Below are 16,919 nucleotides of genomic sequence, written 5' to 3'. Positions count from 1 at the left end.
TGAACCTGGGAGGTGGAGGTTGCAGTGAGCCGAGATCGTGCCATTGCACTCCAGCCTGGTTGACAAGAGTGAGACTTTGTCTCAAAAAAAAAAAAAAAAAAATCTTCTTCCAAAAAGGTTCATCCTGGAACACTGAAGAATGATTTCTGGGAATGTTAATGATGTGCCACAAAATTAGTTTTTTCTGATCAAATGAATTTGTTGTATAATAACATTTTATGTTAGATATTCATGCTTCTGAAGACTCACAAAATAAAATAAACTTAAGTTTATCCAGCCTTTTCCAGAATTTACTTTCACATAGACTCTATTTATATAGCATGTCTGTTGAATTCTGTAAATAGCACAGTTCAGGAAAGATAGCAGTTTGGGAAATGTCACTCTAATAGTCATATACATTTATCCCCCAGGAGGTTAAAGCATATAGGTGAGAGGAGAGTGATTGCCCTGGGAACTGTAATGAGAAGGATGGATGGATGTTTCAGGTGTTGTTTTTTTGTGCCTGGGCATTGGCATGGGGGTTAGAGGGAGGCTGGGGCTCAGGTCTTAGAAAACAGCACATTGCATTTCATTTTACAGCGCCTCACAGATTGAAGGTTCATGACCACCCTGTGTTGAGCAAGTCTATCAGTGCCGTTTTTCCGACAATATGTGCACATTTCCTGTCTCACATTTTTGATGATTCTTGTACTATTTCAAACTTTTTCATTATTATATGTATTATGGTGATCTATGATCAGTTATTGTTGTTGGTACTATGGTAATTGTCTTGGGAGCACCATGAACTGCACCCATTTAAGATGATAAACTTCAGTGTTGTGTGTTCTGACTGCTCTACTAACCTGACGTTCCCCTACCTCTCCCTCGAGCCTCTTTATTCCCTGAGACACAACAGTATTGAAATTAGGCCAGTTAATAACCTTACAATGGCTTTGAAGGGTTCAAGTGTAAAGGAATAGTTGTATGTCTCTCACTCTAAATGAAAAGCTAGAAATGATTAAGCTTAGTGAATAGGGTGCATTGAAAGCCAAGACAAGCCGAAAGCTAGGCTCCTTGCACCAAACAGCCGAGATGTGAGTGCCAAGGAAAAGTTTTTGAAGGGAATTAAAAGAGCTACTCCAGTGAGCCCACAAATGATAAGAAAGCAAAACAGCATTATTGCCTATATGGAGACGTTTGAGTGGCCTGGTTAGAAGATCAAACCAGCCACAACATTCCCATAAGCCAAAGCATAATCCAAAACAAGTCCCTAACTGTCTTCAGTTCTAGGAAGGCTGAGAGAAGTGAGGATGCTGCAGGACAAAATTTTGAAGCTAGCAGGGTTGGGTTCATGAGGTTTAAGCAAAGAAGCCATCTCCATAAGATAAAAGTACAAGGTGAAGCAGCAAATGCTGATGTAGAAGCTGCAGTAAGTTATCTAGATTGTCTAGCTAAAATCGTTTTTGAGACTACCCTAAACAACAGATTTTCAATGTAGAGGAAACAGTCTTCTATTGGAAAAAGAGGGTGTCTGGGACTGTCATAACTAGAGAGAAGTCAATGCCCAGCTTCAGAGGACAGGCCAATTCTCTGGTTAGTGGTTAATGCAGCTGGTGACTTTAAGTTGAAGCCAGTGTTCATTTGCTATTCATAAAATCCTTGGGCTCTTAAGAATTATACTGAATTTACCCTGCCTGTGTTGTAGAAAAGAAACAAAACCTGAATGACATCACATCTCTTTACAGCATGATTTACTGGATATTTTAAGCTCACTGTTGAGACCTACCACTGAAAAAAAAGGATTTCTTTCAAAATATTACTGCTCACTGACAATACATGTGATCACTCAAGAGCTCTGATGGAGATTAATATTGTTTTCCTGCCTGCTAACATAACATCCATTCTGCAGGCCATGGATCAGGGAGTTATTTTGACTTTCAAGTCTTGTTATTTAATATTTTTTAAGGCTCTGGCTTCCATAGATTAAGATTTCTCTGATGGATCTGAGCAGAAAAGGATTCACCATTCTAGATGCCATTAGAATATTTGTGATTCATGGGAGAAGGTCAGAATGTCAACATTAACAGGAGTTTGGAAGAAGTTCATTCCCTCATTGATGACTTTGAGGGGTTCAAACTTCAGTGGAGAAGGTCACTGCAGATGTGGTGGAAACAGCAAGAGAACAAGAATTAGTAGAGCCTGAAGAGGAGACTGAATTGCTGCAATCTCATGATGAAACTTGAATGAATGAGAGGTTTCTTCATATGGATGATCAAAGAATGTGGTTTGTTGAGATGGAATCTATTCCTGGTGAACCTGCTGTGAACATTGTTGAAATGACAACAAAGTATTTAGAATATTACATAACCGTAGTTGATAGCAGTGTCAGGGTTTTAGAGGAGTGACTGAATTTTGAAAGAAGTTCTACTGTGGATAAAATGCTATCATACAGAATCACATGCTACAGAGAAATCTGTGAAAGGAAAAGCCAGTCAATGTGGCAGACGTTTTTTTCTTATTTTAAGAAATTGCCTTAGCCACCTCAACCTTCAGCAACCACCACCCTGATCAGTCAGCAGCCATCAGCCTTGAAGCAAGACCCACCAACAGGAAGTTTATGATTCACCAAAGGCTCAGATGAACATTAAGTTTTCAGCAATAAACTTTTTAAATTCAGATATGGATATTTTTTCATACATAATGCTATTATATAATAGACTACAATATAGTATAAATCTAACTTTATATGCACTGGGAAACCAAAAATATGTGTGGCTTACTTTATTGTGGTCTTCCCTTTATTGTGGTGGTCTGGAACTGGACTTGCTGTGTCTCCAAGGTATGCTTGTATTTCTGTCACTACTCTGTGGGATCCAGTATTAGTGACAGTGGACTGGGGGCTGAGCTTCTTGCCTTCTCATCTTTCCTCTCTCAGTTCTCTTAACTCTCCCTTTAATCCATATGTGCCTGACTCTACTTCTAGGACCAGTCCTGTCCTTACCAGGTATTGAAGAAGACCCATTCATGGCCAGGTGACTCTGTATTACATTGTCATGGCCACAGTCCATCTCTGAGTGTCTGCCCTAGGTTTAATGACTGAGTTGCTTCCTGTTTCTGAGATGAAGGCCCTACCTTTTATTTAATCTTCCCAACTAGATTCATATCTTATTCCCCTGTAGCCAGTCCCAGTCATGGTTACTTGTGTAGTATCATGTCAAAATCATATTGGCAATAGGGATTTGCTGTAGTCAACATCTCCAGCTGCTTCTTGCATGCATACCCTCGTGCAAGTCTTCTGGAATCTGAGTTGGGTGGGTCCTTCCATCTGTTGAGAAGTTGGTGCCACCTGGCTCCCTGCCTGCCTGCCTGCCTGCATGCCTGCGTGGATCTCCAGATGTCTGTCACTCAATACTGTATTCTATACACATGTTAGGGTACGCCATGGGCCTCATTTGTGCCTGTGACCCATCCCTCATTTTAACACATGCTGGGGATAGGTTCTGCCACCTAAATGTCCTCTCATTGCTTATATCTTACTGAGTTACCTTAGTGTCTTTCTCACGTAAAGCATTCTATTTCCCCTGACCCCCTCGTTGTAATGTGCCACAATTAATCCTTGTTAATGGTACACTTTAAAAGAGCATGGAATTCAGACCTTAGAACTGTGCGTCTTTATAATTATTAAGCTTTTCTGTGTGGTCAGGACTTCTCTGCTGACAGGATGTTGGCAAGTTCATAAGTGCCTGTGGCTGGATATTACATTCATCTGCGGTAGAGCTTGCAAATAGTGTCTTCTGGATCAAATTCCATCTGTAGAACTCTCTGTTTGGCTCACACAGTTTATAAAAATGGGAAATTTACTTTAAAAATTGTTTCTGACTATTGAGAAAAACAATTCAGAGATGAGACTCCACTGGATTTCAGGGTCTGCATTCCATCCAGTAATCGTGTTGCTTGCCTGCGGCAGGGTAATTGCTATTCTGGTTGGGGGTGGTTGCAGGCGATGTTGGTCCTTTGTCCAGCTTCTTCCTAGTCCTTTGGATTGTTTTCTAATACTTAGCACCTGCTGGCTTTGGGAAGGACTCCCCCGTGGGCTACTGGAGAAGGGAGTTTCTGGCAATTTGGTTCAAATTCCCAGTCTTTGACCAGCCACTGACAGGTGCTGAAGAGCATATGAAAGCGCAGCTACCTTGTGGTCAAGATATATCTGAGGTGAAATTTAGCTTCTGGAGTTTCTCTGTGACACTGGGCTGAAGCCACCCTTTCTGAGATTTTGCTTGAGATTGAATCCTTACCTGTTTTCCTTCCCTTCCCTGCTACCCCTCCCCCTCCTCCCCCTTCCACACACACACACACACACACACCCGTCCATCCACCCACTACATTAATAAATCACAGGCCTGGGACTGGGACTTTTTATCTCAGAGTTTGCTCTTAGGGTCTTTTGTGATGTTCTGTTTGTCCTATGGGTTATTTAGAAATATGTTGCTTAGTTTCCATATCTGGGGGGATTTTCTAGATTTTTTTTTTTTTTTTATCAGAGGACGTACTCCAATTTCATCTTTTTAAATTTATTGAGACTTCTTTTATTGTTCAATACATTAGTGAATGTTTTGATTGAACTTGAGAAGAATGCGTATAGTGCAGTCTGGGATAGAGTATTCCATAAATGTCAATTAAATCCATAGTTAGGTTGTTCATATTTTCCTATATCCGTACTGATTTTTTTTTTTTTTTTTGCTATTAGTGAGAGAAGTCTGTAAACATTGCAATTCTGATTATACACTTATCTGTTTACTTCTATAATTCTTTCCCATTTTGGAGCACATGCTTTTAAGATTGTTATGTCCTCTTAGTGAATTGACCTTCGTTATTATGAAGTATTCTTTATCTCTGGTAATATTCTTTATCTTGTCTGCTTTGTCTGACATTAGGATAGCCTGCTTACTTAGGATTGGTGTTTACATGGTGTATCTTTTCCCATCCTTCTGCTTTCTTTTCTGAATAGTTTTAAATTATAATTAGACATTATCAAGAAAGGCAACCCTTATTATGTTAGAATACAGAATGGATGCAATTTGTCATTTTAAAGACGTAAAAGGAAGAAAATGCCTACAGTTGTGCCTCAGTATCAATTGATTCCAGGGTCCTCACATACAGCAAAATGCCTGGATGCTCAAGTCCCTGATATAAAATGGCATAGCATTTGCATATAACCTATGCACATCCTCCTGTGTGCTTTGATACATAATACAATGTAAATGCTATATATAGTTGTTACACTGTATTTTTTAAAATGGTATTATTTTTCTTGTCATTCTATTGATTGATTGATTGATTGATTGAATATTTTCAATTCATGGTTGGTTGAATCTGTGGATCTGGAACTCCCAGATGTGGCGGGCCAACTGAATAACAGAAATTCATCCACATTTTAAGTAGTTGTTTATGTGATCGGTAAATGTCATTAAAAAATAAATTTTAATAGAAAATTAATTTTATCCATTTACAGAATTTTAAAAATCATTGTCTATTCAGACTTTAAAAAGGAAAAATATGTTCTCTGTCCTTCTGTTTTTTTCTTCAAAATTTTGTCTTTTGTAGATAACATGTTCTAAGACAACTGTTTTTTAAAACAATGACAGTGATCAAGAGCTCCCTAACATAACCTCCCTCCCCACAAGTTTGAATAGAAGGAAAGCCAGAATCCTATAAATTCTTTGGTGTTTTGGTGGTCTTGGTGTTTCGAGCAGGAAATCAACCTTTTTTTCTTCCTTCTGCTGCAAAATCTACATAATGAGTTTCACACTCCTTACACGTATGTTCAAGCAGTTTTCTGCTTTTTCTTCTGGAACCATTTCAATATGAGGGAAATTTTGTAAGCTAGCAGCATCTTTAAAATATGGCTCCACACATATTTTTGCATGACAGTTCCATGGGCAGTTGGTTTCTTTGTGGTAGCCAGCAGTTCTCTGGGAGGATCTTTGGCCAATAGGATTCATCTTCTTCATGTGTTGTCTGATCAAACATATTGTATCTGCTATTATTGAGATATTTTCTTTTTTCTGCATTTGGACTTCCCCTCTTTAATTTCTAAAAGCACATTTTCCCTAACCATCAGGCCATGTTCATTATCTTTCTTCTTCCTAATCTTACCTGACTGCCATCTATTAATAGTACACTGACACTCATTTTATGCTGAGAAAATTCTTCTTTTGCATCTGCCATTCATTGGAAATTCGCAAAGGATACCCTGCTGTTTTGTAAAGATTTTGTTTCAGTAACTCTACGTGGGTTTAATCAAAGATTTTTATGTTTCATAGTTGAATTATTTTATGTATAATTTTATATACTTTTTAACTTGTATTTTCCATTGTCACCTAGAAACTTTCATCCGCATTGTTTTATTTAAGTTGTATAACACTCTGTTATGTTTGCATTCTAATTTATTTTAACATTACCTGTTGTTGAATAGCTGGGATTTTTCACAATGTAAAAGAACTCTACAAATAGATTATTCTCATAAGTGATGTTTTGAGGTTATATATTTTAATTTATGTTTTTAGAAATAGGATTACTGAACCAAAGGCCATAAAAGCTCTTAATTCATATTGCTGGGTTGTTTACCTTTACTTTGGCTAATGTTTCCAAAAGGCCAAGTTAGCTGAATAGTAAGTAATTTAGGAATAATAAGCTATCTACCATATCTAAGATGTGTAGAATGCAGATTTAGTGTAATGTTATAAAATGATTTTTTTTTTACTTACTAGAGGCAGTGGCTTACCATTTATCATTTCTTTAAATTGTGAGGAATATTTTGCTTCACTAAATCCATTTAAAATCCAGTTCTGCAACATTTGGCATCTATCATATGCCAGGCATGTTGCTAGATAGTGGAGAAATAAAAATGAAGGGAATGCTTTCTAAGCTGCCAAAGGTCCAGGGCCTAGAAGAAAAGAACCGTAACCACCTAAAACTTTTACCATGTAATAAGCTTGACATATATAAAGTGAACCTGAAAAGTGCTGATGGAGGATTGAAGAGAGCAGGTATTTGTGCCAGAGGGTGTGACATTTGAGCTGAGCCATTAAAAGAAGAATAGATTTTTAGGTGAAGTAGGAGTACAAAGGCACTCTCAGGGAGAAATAGCATTTAAAGGCATCATAAAGACTATTTTGAACATTAAGAACAGCCTGTGTTTCACAATTAAAATCTTAACTCCTGAGTTTCCAGGTTATTTTATTCCCTTTCTAGGCTGTACATAGCCATTGTTCTTAATATGGAATTATTTCTTATCTCTGACAAGCACATTGAATGGTCTTTAGTGCTTTTATTATTTTAGTCTCCTATTGTTAGTCTGTATCTGCATCACATAGACTGATAGAAAAAAATGGATTTCAGTCCACTCAAGTCCAAAGGAATTGTCAGTTTCAAGAAACTTGTTTTTCCTCTACCACTCTTGAGCACCCTGTGCATTCAGCCTTATTATAAGAGATGTGTGTTTGAAATATAAATATTCCTTAACCAAGGACTAATGCCATTCCATCTGTCTTGGAGCTGTATTGAGTGCTGTGTCAAATGATGTGGTGTGGTAATGATGGGTAGGGTGGGGTCGTCTTAGGGTGTTCAGAATATTGTTTTGTCCATATAAAAATAATTGGTAGAAATATGCAAAACTGGGCAGTGCTGGGCTATTAAAACCAACCCTTGGCTGTCTGTTCATTGGATATCATAAAGTTTGATAATTCAAGGACATGGTGGATATCTTTTATGAAATTTTGTTTTCATTTTTATTTTTAATAGGATGAAAGTTAAAAAACTGCCCATGATTCTAGCTCTGCACCTGAAGAGATTTAAATATATGGATCAACTTCATCGATATACAAAACTCTCTTACCGGGTAGTTTTTCCTTTAGAACTTCGTCTATTTAACACTTCAGGTGATGCCACCAATCCAGACAGAATGTACGACCTTGTTGCTGTTGTGGTTCACTGTGGAAGGTAATTACAACTCCGGGTACATAGTAGTGGAATTTCTAGGTTGGAAGAGCAGTGTACATTCAAGATATTCATGAATGATTCAAATATAGAACTTTTAGAAATTCTATATCCTCCTCAAGACAATTTTGTTTCAAAATGGATTTTTAGCTTTACATTTTATCACTCCTTAAAGTTTTTATATGTTAAATATATTATTTTTATTTTTATCATTTGTTACTCTACAACTACTACATCTTATTTCCTAGAACTTTGAGGTCTCTTTGTTTTTCTTTTCCCTTTTTAGCATGTGTGTGTAGAGGGTTGTTAAAATAAGTCACTTCTGAGTTTAATTGCATATGTTCATATTAATGGTCATAAAGGTTTAAAATGACGTTGGAAATAATCTTCAAAGATTCATTTTCTGATTTTACCCATGTGTGTAGTTGTCATTTCCTATTAGCCAGTTTAGTGTTGTGTCTCCTTTTCATCTTCTTTTCCAACATGGTATACACATCTTTGTATAATGTACATACATATAACTGACCTTATTAAATACCTCAAAACATTTTCATATTGCAAGAGTATCACATAATCAAAACTTGTATTTGTAAACTACTGTCTTCATTGATTGCTTAGAATTTTTAAAAATAATTTTAAAACAGGCACTCATCAATGCTGGTTTTGGGAAACGTGTCCTAACAACATGCTTTAAAAAGACGTCCAGCTCTCCCATCTTCAGCCCTCCTCCCACCTCTCAGATGAGAATTTTTAAGGACAATCCGGAGGGAGCAAATGCTCTGTAGTAATCATCTTCCACCTCTATTGCCTGGGTCAATCTTGGCTCCAGTCTTTCATCGTCAGCAAGTGTCTTTCTTCTACTTCTAAATTAAGAGTGATCACATCTTAAAGGAGTGAAGTAGTGTCAGATTACTTAGAGAACTTTGGTGTGATGATTCAGATCAGGTTTTCAGAGTGAGAGAAACCTGGGTATCAGTACCATTTCTGCCAGTTGTGGGCCATGTGACATCATGCCTAGCTTCCTGAAAAAGCTTCAGTTTTCTCTTCTAGAAAGTGTCAATAGTACTAACTACCTCATTGCTTTGTTCGGATTCAAAGGGAGATGTAAATCACTTAACTGCTGCTGTTGTTTTAGTAACAAAAATATAATATTACCTTCTCGCATCCTAACTTCATAGTTACTTTCTCACACCCTAACTAGACTATTCTTAATCTCTTTAAATTTAGTGATAGTCCTACCCTACTTAATTATGCTAGAAGTTTAGAATCACTATTCACGAGATACTGAGTTGAGAATCCTAACTCAGATGGCAACAGGGTTTCCCTCCCCACTCTCCTTTTAAAAGTAATCCAATTCTTTTCCCACCCTTAAATCCTCACTCAGGTCTCTTGACCCTTTCCCTTTTTAACCTTTTCTTTGACCTCACTTCCTTCTCCCAACTTGAACTCCACAGTCAGTTATTTAAAGCATGTACTTACAAGTACTGTAAAATCCTCTTGCCAGCTGTCTGAATCCCTACTGTCAGAATTCTTGCAGAAAATTGCAGAGAGATGCTTATTGACTTTCCTCACAGCCCTGGTGGTCTGCCTTCACTGGGAACTCACTCCTGGTGGAATCTGGCACAGCAGGTCTTTGGGACTCCCGCCCCCACTCCAGGGTTTTACTCTTCCTCCTGTCTCACTCTCATTGCCTCATGCCTTCCTGCCCCTTCTCTCTGGATGTCTTCTTTGATGCTCTTCTGCCTAGCCCTGTCCCCACGTGGTGCTGCTCCACTGTCTTCACATAAATACTAGATGTGCATTGCTAACCCTGTCTTAGTGCTTTGTGTACTGTATGTATGTACAAAAAGGGTGTTTGTCTACTTCCCTTGTGAGTACAGGTGCTTTTTAAAACAGGAAATAATTTGCTCACTAATAACAGACTAATCATATTTTAGAATATTTTTCCATGGTGTATTTTATCTATCAGACTTATTTGTAGATTTGTTTCATATGAAAATGTGGAGGGTGTGCACAGCCTCATTGTTAGCATGTCAGTCCCAGTTCAGCTTGCTCCTTCTCTATCCCCAGTGCTCAGCCTAGAGGAGATTTCCAGCAAATGTTTGCTGACTGAGTATTACCCTTCAAGCCCATGTCAGACCTGGGCTCCATTTCTTGATTCCCCAGCCCTGTCTCCCTTCCACCTCCTCTCTCACTGGATGAGGTCTCTTCTGTGGCTCTACTTTTATAACATATTCTGCTTTGGATTATGTTTTTGGAGTAGTTATCTACTGTACTAACGGGGTCTTTGGGCAAGAAGTTGTTGATATCTCCATCTCCACAGCAGTAGACAGTTATTTGCATATATTCGGCATTTGTACTAGTCAACCGAGTATGTTTAATGTCCAGAAATCAGATGCCTAAGAAACAACTTCCTTGGGTGGAAGTTCAGCCCTTCATCTCTCATTTTATTTTTAGTTTATGAAATTAAATTTTGTCTGCCGTTCTAAGGAAAAAGCCGCCTAATTTTTCTCACTTTACTAGTCCTCACCCCACCCACCTCCTTTCCTTCCACCCTGTGTTCTGCAACCTTTCTTTGTTTTTTATTTCATCTTTCATAATTTTTTTTTTATTTCTGACCCTCTCCTCATAACACACGAGACCCTTTAGATGAGTCCTCAATAAATGTAGAAATAGACTTAATAAAGCATTAAATGCTTTTTTTATTAAAAGTTTTGAGGTATTATCCTCCATAGTTAAAAAAAAAGTATTTTTGTTGAAATTATTCTGTCACCTAAGATATTTATCTCCCCTACTGGATCAAATGATCTGAGAAACATAAGACATGATAAGAGGTGTCTTATTCTAATGTCTGGTCACTATTTATAAAATAGTGTTCACCATAAAGAAGAATTTATGTTGAAAAGAATTTCAAATTCTGTATTAATTGTAGAATTATAATTTAATAAAAATAATTATATAAGCCTTTATAATGAATCATACTTAAAATGGAAGAGATTAAGACCTTTGTCATATCCTTTTATAAAGCAAAGAATCACTTTTAAAAGAAATTATGCCTCCTTTATTTTTATGCATGTGTGCATTTATATATTCCAGGTTTGTTTAAGATGAGATGCAGGGGCAATCATAGTAATAGTTACAGTGGTATTAAGACTTACGTGCTTAATAGTGACTCACCACTGAGCAAAGGTCATTTGCTTTTAAAGACATTTTATGAAGTTCAGGCTTGATTTTGGAGCCAAGGATTTGATATCTTTGCCGTTTCAAGTATCATGTTGGATCTTCCCTCAAGAAAAAAACCTTTGCCAAGGGAATGAGACTTAGAAATAATTTTGTATGCATTGTTTTGTAGTTTAACTCAGCATGTTCTGCTGTGGTTCTCCTCCCTTATAAAATGATAGAAAAAAATTGTCTTTGATTATAGCAGCAAAATTGAAAATTATTACAAAGACAGTAAAGAATTTCAGTAATACAGCTCTGTGAATAGAATACTGATTATATCTCTTTGAGTACTAATTATTTGATTTTAAAATTGATTACCAGTTCAACTCAGCGTGGCTTTGTCTTTTTTGGAAAGAATAGGTAAGGGATATTTTTTACCTGTTTCAGTGTCTCTACAAAACATAAAATTTAGAGCATGAACGAGTGATATTACTAAATATCTTAATAAGTTAACTTTTCCTTTTTGTTTATTTTAGTGGTCCCAATCGAGGCCATTACATTGCAATAGTTAAGAGTCATGATTTTTGGTTGTTGTTTGATGACGACATTGTAGAAGTAAGTAGTTTCTTTCTCTCTTTATTTTTTTGAAGGCTGTATGTATATGTTGCTCGTCACTTTTTTCTTACAGTTTTTCATTTATGTATGACTGGTGATGAACGTGACAAACGTCTGGGCCTTTAGTTTGTGGTCCAGTTCCTGCTTCCTACTCTGCAGTGTCCAAAACCAGCTGTTGAGTGGTCACCTAACCTTTACACACCGAGAATGAAACAAGGGAAAGCTTTCAACAACAGAGCTGGCTTTTTTTTATTAATGTTATTAAGCCACGTAACATAGTAAAGTATACAAATCTGAATTGGATGAATTTTTATACGTGTGTCCCCCATGTCTTAGACACACAGACACACACGTACGTAACTACCATCCAGATACATGTGCCCCCCATGTCTCACACACACCACACACACACACACATGCACACATGTAACCACCATCCAGATACATGTGCCCCCATGTCTCTCACACACACACAGGCACACACACACGTACGTCACTACCATCCAGATACATGTGCCCCCCATGTCTCTCACACACACACACACACACACACACACGTAACTACCATCCAGATACATGTGCCCCCCATGTCTCACACACACACACACACACACACGTAACTACATCCAGATACATGTGCCCCCATGTCTCTCACACACACACACAGACACACACGTACGTAACTACCATCCAGATACATGTGCCCCCATGTCTTTCACACACACACACACACACAGACACACACACACGTACGTAACTACCATCCAGATACATGTGCCCCCCATGTCTCTCACACACACACAGACACACACACATACGTAACTACCATCCAGATACATGTGCCCCCCATGTCTCACACACACACACACACACACACGTAACTACCATCCAGATACATGTGCCCCCATGTCTCTCACACAGACACACACACACGTACGTAACTACCATCCAGATACATGTGTCCCCCCATATCTTACACACACATACACACAAGTAACTACCGTCCAGATCAGGATATAATTCATTTTCGACACCGCAGTAGGCCCCCCTATTCCTCCTTCTGGTCAGAACTTACTGCTTTACACCTCACACCTCTACTCTCCGTTCTCCGGAGTCTGCTCTTTGAACTTTTATCATTATGATTAATTTTGCCTATGCTTTAATATAAATGGACTCATACATTATGATGTCACTTGTGCCAGACTTTATTCACTCAGTATATTTGTGAGATGCATTCTTGTTGCCTGTGGTAATAACAGTTTTTTTTACTGCATTGTCATTTTCTACTGTATGAATATACCAAGTTAGAAATTTGGCTTTTTGTCAGTTAATGACTTCTGTGAATTAAAATGCATTGGTCATCTTGTACAACCCCTTTTGCTGGACATATGCACTCATTTGTTTTGGGTATATCTTAGGTTGGATCATTGGAAGTTGCCATTTTGTAGGTCCAAAATAGCTATTAGTGGTTTCATATAATTCATCCTATACCTGGAAGTAGAATTGCTGGAGCAAAGGGTAGTTGTATGTTCAGCTTTAGAGGACAGGTATTTCTAAACATTTTTTCAGAGTGCCTTGGCTATTTACATTCCCTACAGCTATGTATGAGAGTTCCATTTTCCCCACATTTTCACCAAATACTTGGTATTGTCAGTCTATTAAATTTAAGTCATTCTGGTTGTACAGAGCTCATTTATGTACTAATGTTTACATTTTGCCTCACAGAAAATAGATGCACAAGCTATTGAAGAATTCTACGGGTTGACATCAGATATCTCAAAGAACTCTGAGTCTGGTTACATCCTTTTCTATCAGTCTCGGGACTGAGGGGGAACCGTGATGAAGAGATACTTTCTGCCTCATTTCTTCTCTGGTTATTTTGGAAAGGATCAAGCACTGATTTTTCAAGAAAAGAGAAATGCAGGAAGCTCAGGGGGCAGTAGCACACTTTGCACACGATAAAGCAAAGACGATGGATTGACAAGCCCTTCCGATCATGGTAGTTGATTTATTTGCTCAGGTATCATGCTGTCTGTACAGTTCCATACAACAAGGAGGTGAAATCAGAGATACCAGCTCCTCTTGTAAAACAGCCTTCCAGTCATTGACACCCATTTTCTCTTCATTAATTGCACCAATAATGCTTTGAATTTCTTGGGGGTGCAGTAGAAAGAATCGGAACCTGTGCTGTATTAATAAGGAGATGATGTTGAACACACCACAAAAATTTGTTCAGTATGTATAGAAGCATATTCAGTGGTCTTTTCAAGAGTAAACCAGAAATACTTTTGGGCCCAACACTTGCAGTTGCCTTCCTGATGTAAAAAACTAACGTGCTAGATAATCCAGTGTCGGGAAGACAAAGATGTTTTGCTTCTCTGAAGAAGCTTATAATAATATACAGTGTATGTATATGTAGGGAACAATTGGTCAAAAGTGGCTTTTTGTTTCCCCAAGGGGAAAGACTGGCTTTGTAATTATAATTTTTTCCTTATTTATTTTACCTAAAACTGGTAGAGTCTAAGTATTGTATGAAGTGCCCATGATTCTGTCAGTAAATTTGAGCATATTTTATTAGTTAATGTCAGTTTAAGTAGTCCTTGTGTTTGTTTCTATTTTTAAGGTGAATTTTAAATTCTATCTGAAATCAGTAAGATACCTTGAGAAGAACTACAATGAGAGGAGGTAAATATCCTTTTTCAGGAGGAACTGATATCTCTGGCTAAATATGTGTCCTTTTATCATGGTTTCTAAATCAGTTATTTTCTTCAGCTTTAATTTTGTAAAATTAAAAAAACTATTTAAAAAATTCCTGTAGTTGTTGGAATAATTAAAAATTCTGGTGCAGTGGTGGTATACCAATCTTTAGAATTCTTAAGTATTCTAATGTTTCAAGTTGAGGTCATGCTTGGGAAAATCACGTCATAGCATTTATGTTATTTTCAAATGTCATTTTTCACCCTGGAAAGAAGTAATAATGTTCATCATAACCCTAGCAGCCTGGGTAGTGAGCTAAATAAACCCTCTGAAGATTAAATTTTAATCAAGTAGACTAGGAGTACAAAAAACAAATCCTTCCTCCCACCTTTACAAATCTTACTGGAAGGGTGTTCAGAAATTAAAAATTGTGTTTGCTAAGACTTTATTCTGTTGGGGGTTTTAACAAGTAATATATGTAACGTAAAATGTATGTAAAACATTGCAGGTTTTTTGGACATTTTTCTATGCATCAGTAAGTTGTCTGACAGTAGCTGAATGTAACTTGCAGAAAATAATAGAAAGTTATATTCAGAATAATAGCAATCAGGCCTTGGATGTTCTTTATTAAACTCTTTTCAGGCAGTAAATTTTAAAAAAATCTGTCATTTTCTAAAGTTCTTTTGCTAAAACTGTTGACTATGGAAAACAAACCACAAAAAGGAATGTTTTTAGTGTGCTGCTATTATTAACATTTATTAACTGTATCTTTTGGCTCAGGAAATGACTTCACCTATTTGTTCCATAAGCAGATCTTTAACAGGGTCACTTAGCTAATTGGGTTGCTTAAACAGATGTGCTGGGAGAAAATTATAATATTTAGTATTTACTAAATATCAAAAGTATTTTGACAGTTTTTTTTTTTTTCCTAAGATAGTTTCTAAAGCCTTACCCTGGCTAGAGATGTTTTGTACAAATTATTTATAGCCTGCCTGATCTACCAGCATGGCACAGAGTATCACAATCAACAGGGAAAGCCAGGGCGGGGGAAGTGGATGTACACTTTGTATTTTGAGGGCTTAAACCAGATTGTCTTGGAATTAAAGGTGTATTTTTTGCAGCTTTCAGTACAGAGAAAAAGAGGAAAGTGAAGCTGTGTCAGTTTTAACATTAGCTATATCACAGCCTGTTTAAAAAAGATAGATGAAGTCATTTGCATAAAGGTACAGCATTGAAATACAACGTTGTGTTTGTTTTTACATTTTTGCATTAAAAAAGAACATGCAGTAAAAGCCAAGTTAAATTCCATATTAAAGCAAGTTCTAGCATTTGTATTGAGTTCCTGGTAGTCACATACTTTGTTCACAGCTACACCATACTTCATAGTATGGTTTGTCAGGGGAGGCACTGTGGGGTGACAGTTTTACATTTACTTTTTCTTCTTATGCAGCTGGATCTAAGTAAAATGTTTTTAAGCTTATCAGAAACCCAGTATACTTTTAAAACATGTAGGGTAAGTGTTGGGGGGAAAATACAGGTACAGTAAGTAAGAACAGTGACCCATGAAGAAAGCATTGTGAGGGTGTGTGTCGGTTGACTGTGATTAAAATGCGGGGCCGGTTAGGTTGTAAATGGTGGCTGATTGCTGTGTAACTATGTACATGATTGTTGGGATGGCTGTCCCATATTTTGTATATTGGAATAAAAATTTCTATAAATTATTGTAACTAAAAGTAAATATTCTAAATTAAGTCCTACTTCTTAAGTCACATGGCTTCTGTCTTGGAAATTTTACCTTTAGAAGATTTTTAATGACAGGAACCAGGAGGCTTAGGAACAGGGAAAGAAGGAAATGTTGTATTATGTGGGTCTTGTGGCCTCTAACCATCAGTATAGGGTTTTTTCTTTCCTTGATGGCAGTAGAAAGACCTCATTTTCATAACATAACTACTCTTCATACTTTCTTTAAAGACACTTTTTATTAAAGATTCTATCATGAGGTATTCGGCTAGGAGCTGGGAGGCTAAAGCGCTCATGTCCTGGCTCTTCAGTGAATTTAACTGTGTGACCTTGGGCAAGTCACTTAACCTCTCTGTGCTTCAGTCTCCCTGTCTTGTAAAATGGGAGTAATACCTACCTCACAGGGTTGTTGTGGGGATTAATTAGAGATAATGTCTGTAAAGCATTTAAGGTTCTTGAAGAAGGCGCTATATAAATACAAAATAATATCTATTAAAGTTGGTTTATTTGTGCGTGTGGGTTTTATGTGTGTTTTTTCTTTTTTGCCCAAAATGTATTTGCAGAGTAGAAGTAGACGCTTTGGAAATTGTGTTACTGCTTTTGCTCAGGCTATGACTTCTGTATCCAAAGAGATTTTCCCTAGAACAGAATTGTATGTGTGTAAAATAACATTCTACATGTTCCTGAATTTATTTAGCACATAGCTTGTGTTATCTTTATGTGATAGC

The 16,919-nt window shown here is 37.2% G+C and overlaps 1 protein-coding gene across 2 annotated transcripts in view; it reads left to right on the top strand.

Moving 5' to 3' along the window:
* The window catches only part of USP12 (ubiquitin specific peptidase 12), a 105,715-nt gene extending 89,012 nt beyond the window's left edge, over window positions 1-16,703 (top strand). For both annotated transcript variants that reach the window (XM_002748938.6, XM_054256726.2), the window contains 3 exons: window positions 7,783-7,980; window positions 11,676-11,754; window positions 13,480-16,703. In XM_002748938.6, the coding sequence (XP_002748984.1) occupies window positions 7,783-7,980; window positions 11,676-11,754; window positions 13,480-13,581 (379 nt within the window). In that variant the 3' untranslated portion in view covers window positions 13,582-16,703. The remainder of the gene's footprint in view (window positions 1-7,782; window positions 7,981-11,675; window positions 11,755-13,479) is intronic.
* The last annotated feature ends 216 nt before the right edge of the window (window positions 16,704-16,919 follow it).

Source organism: Callithrix jacchus, chromosome 5, assembly GCF_049354715.1.
Source record: "Callithrix jacchus isolate 240 chromosome 5, calJac240_pri, whole genome shotgun sequence".
Taxonomy (NCBI): Eukaryota; Metazoa; Chordata; class Mammalia; order Primates; family Cebidae; genus Callithrix; species Callithrix jacchus.
This window is presented reverse-complemented; position numbering and strand designations above follow the sequence as displayed.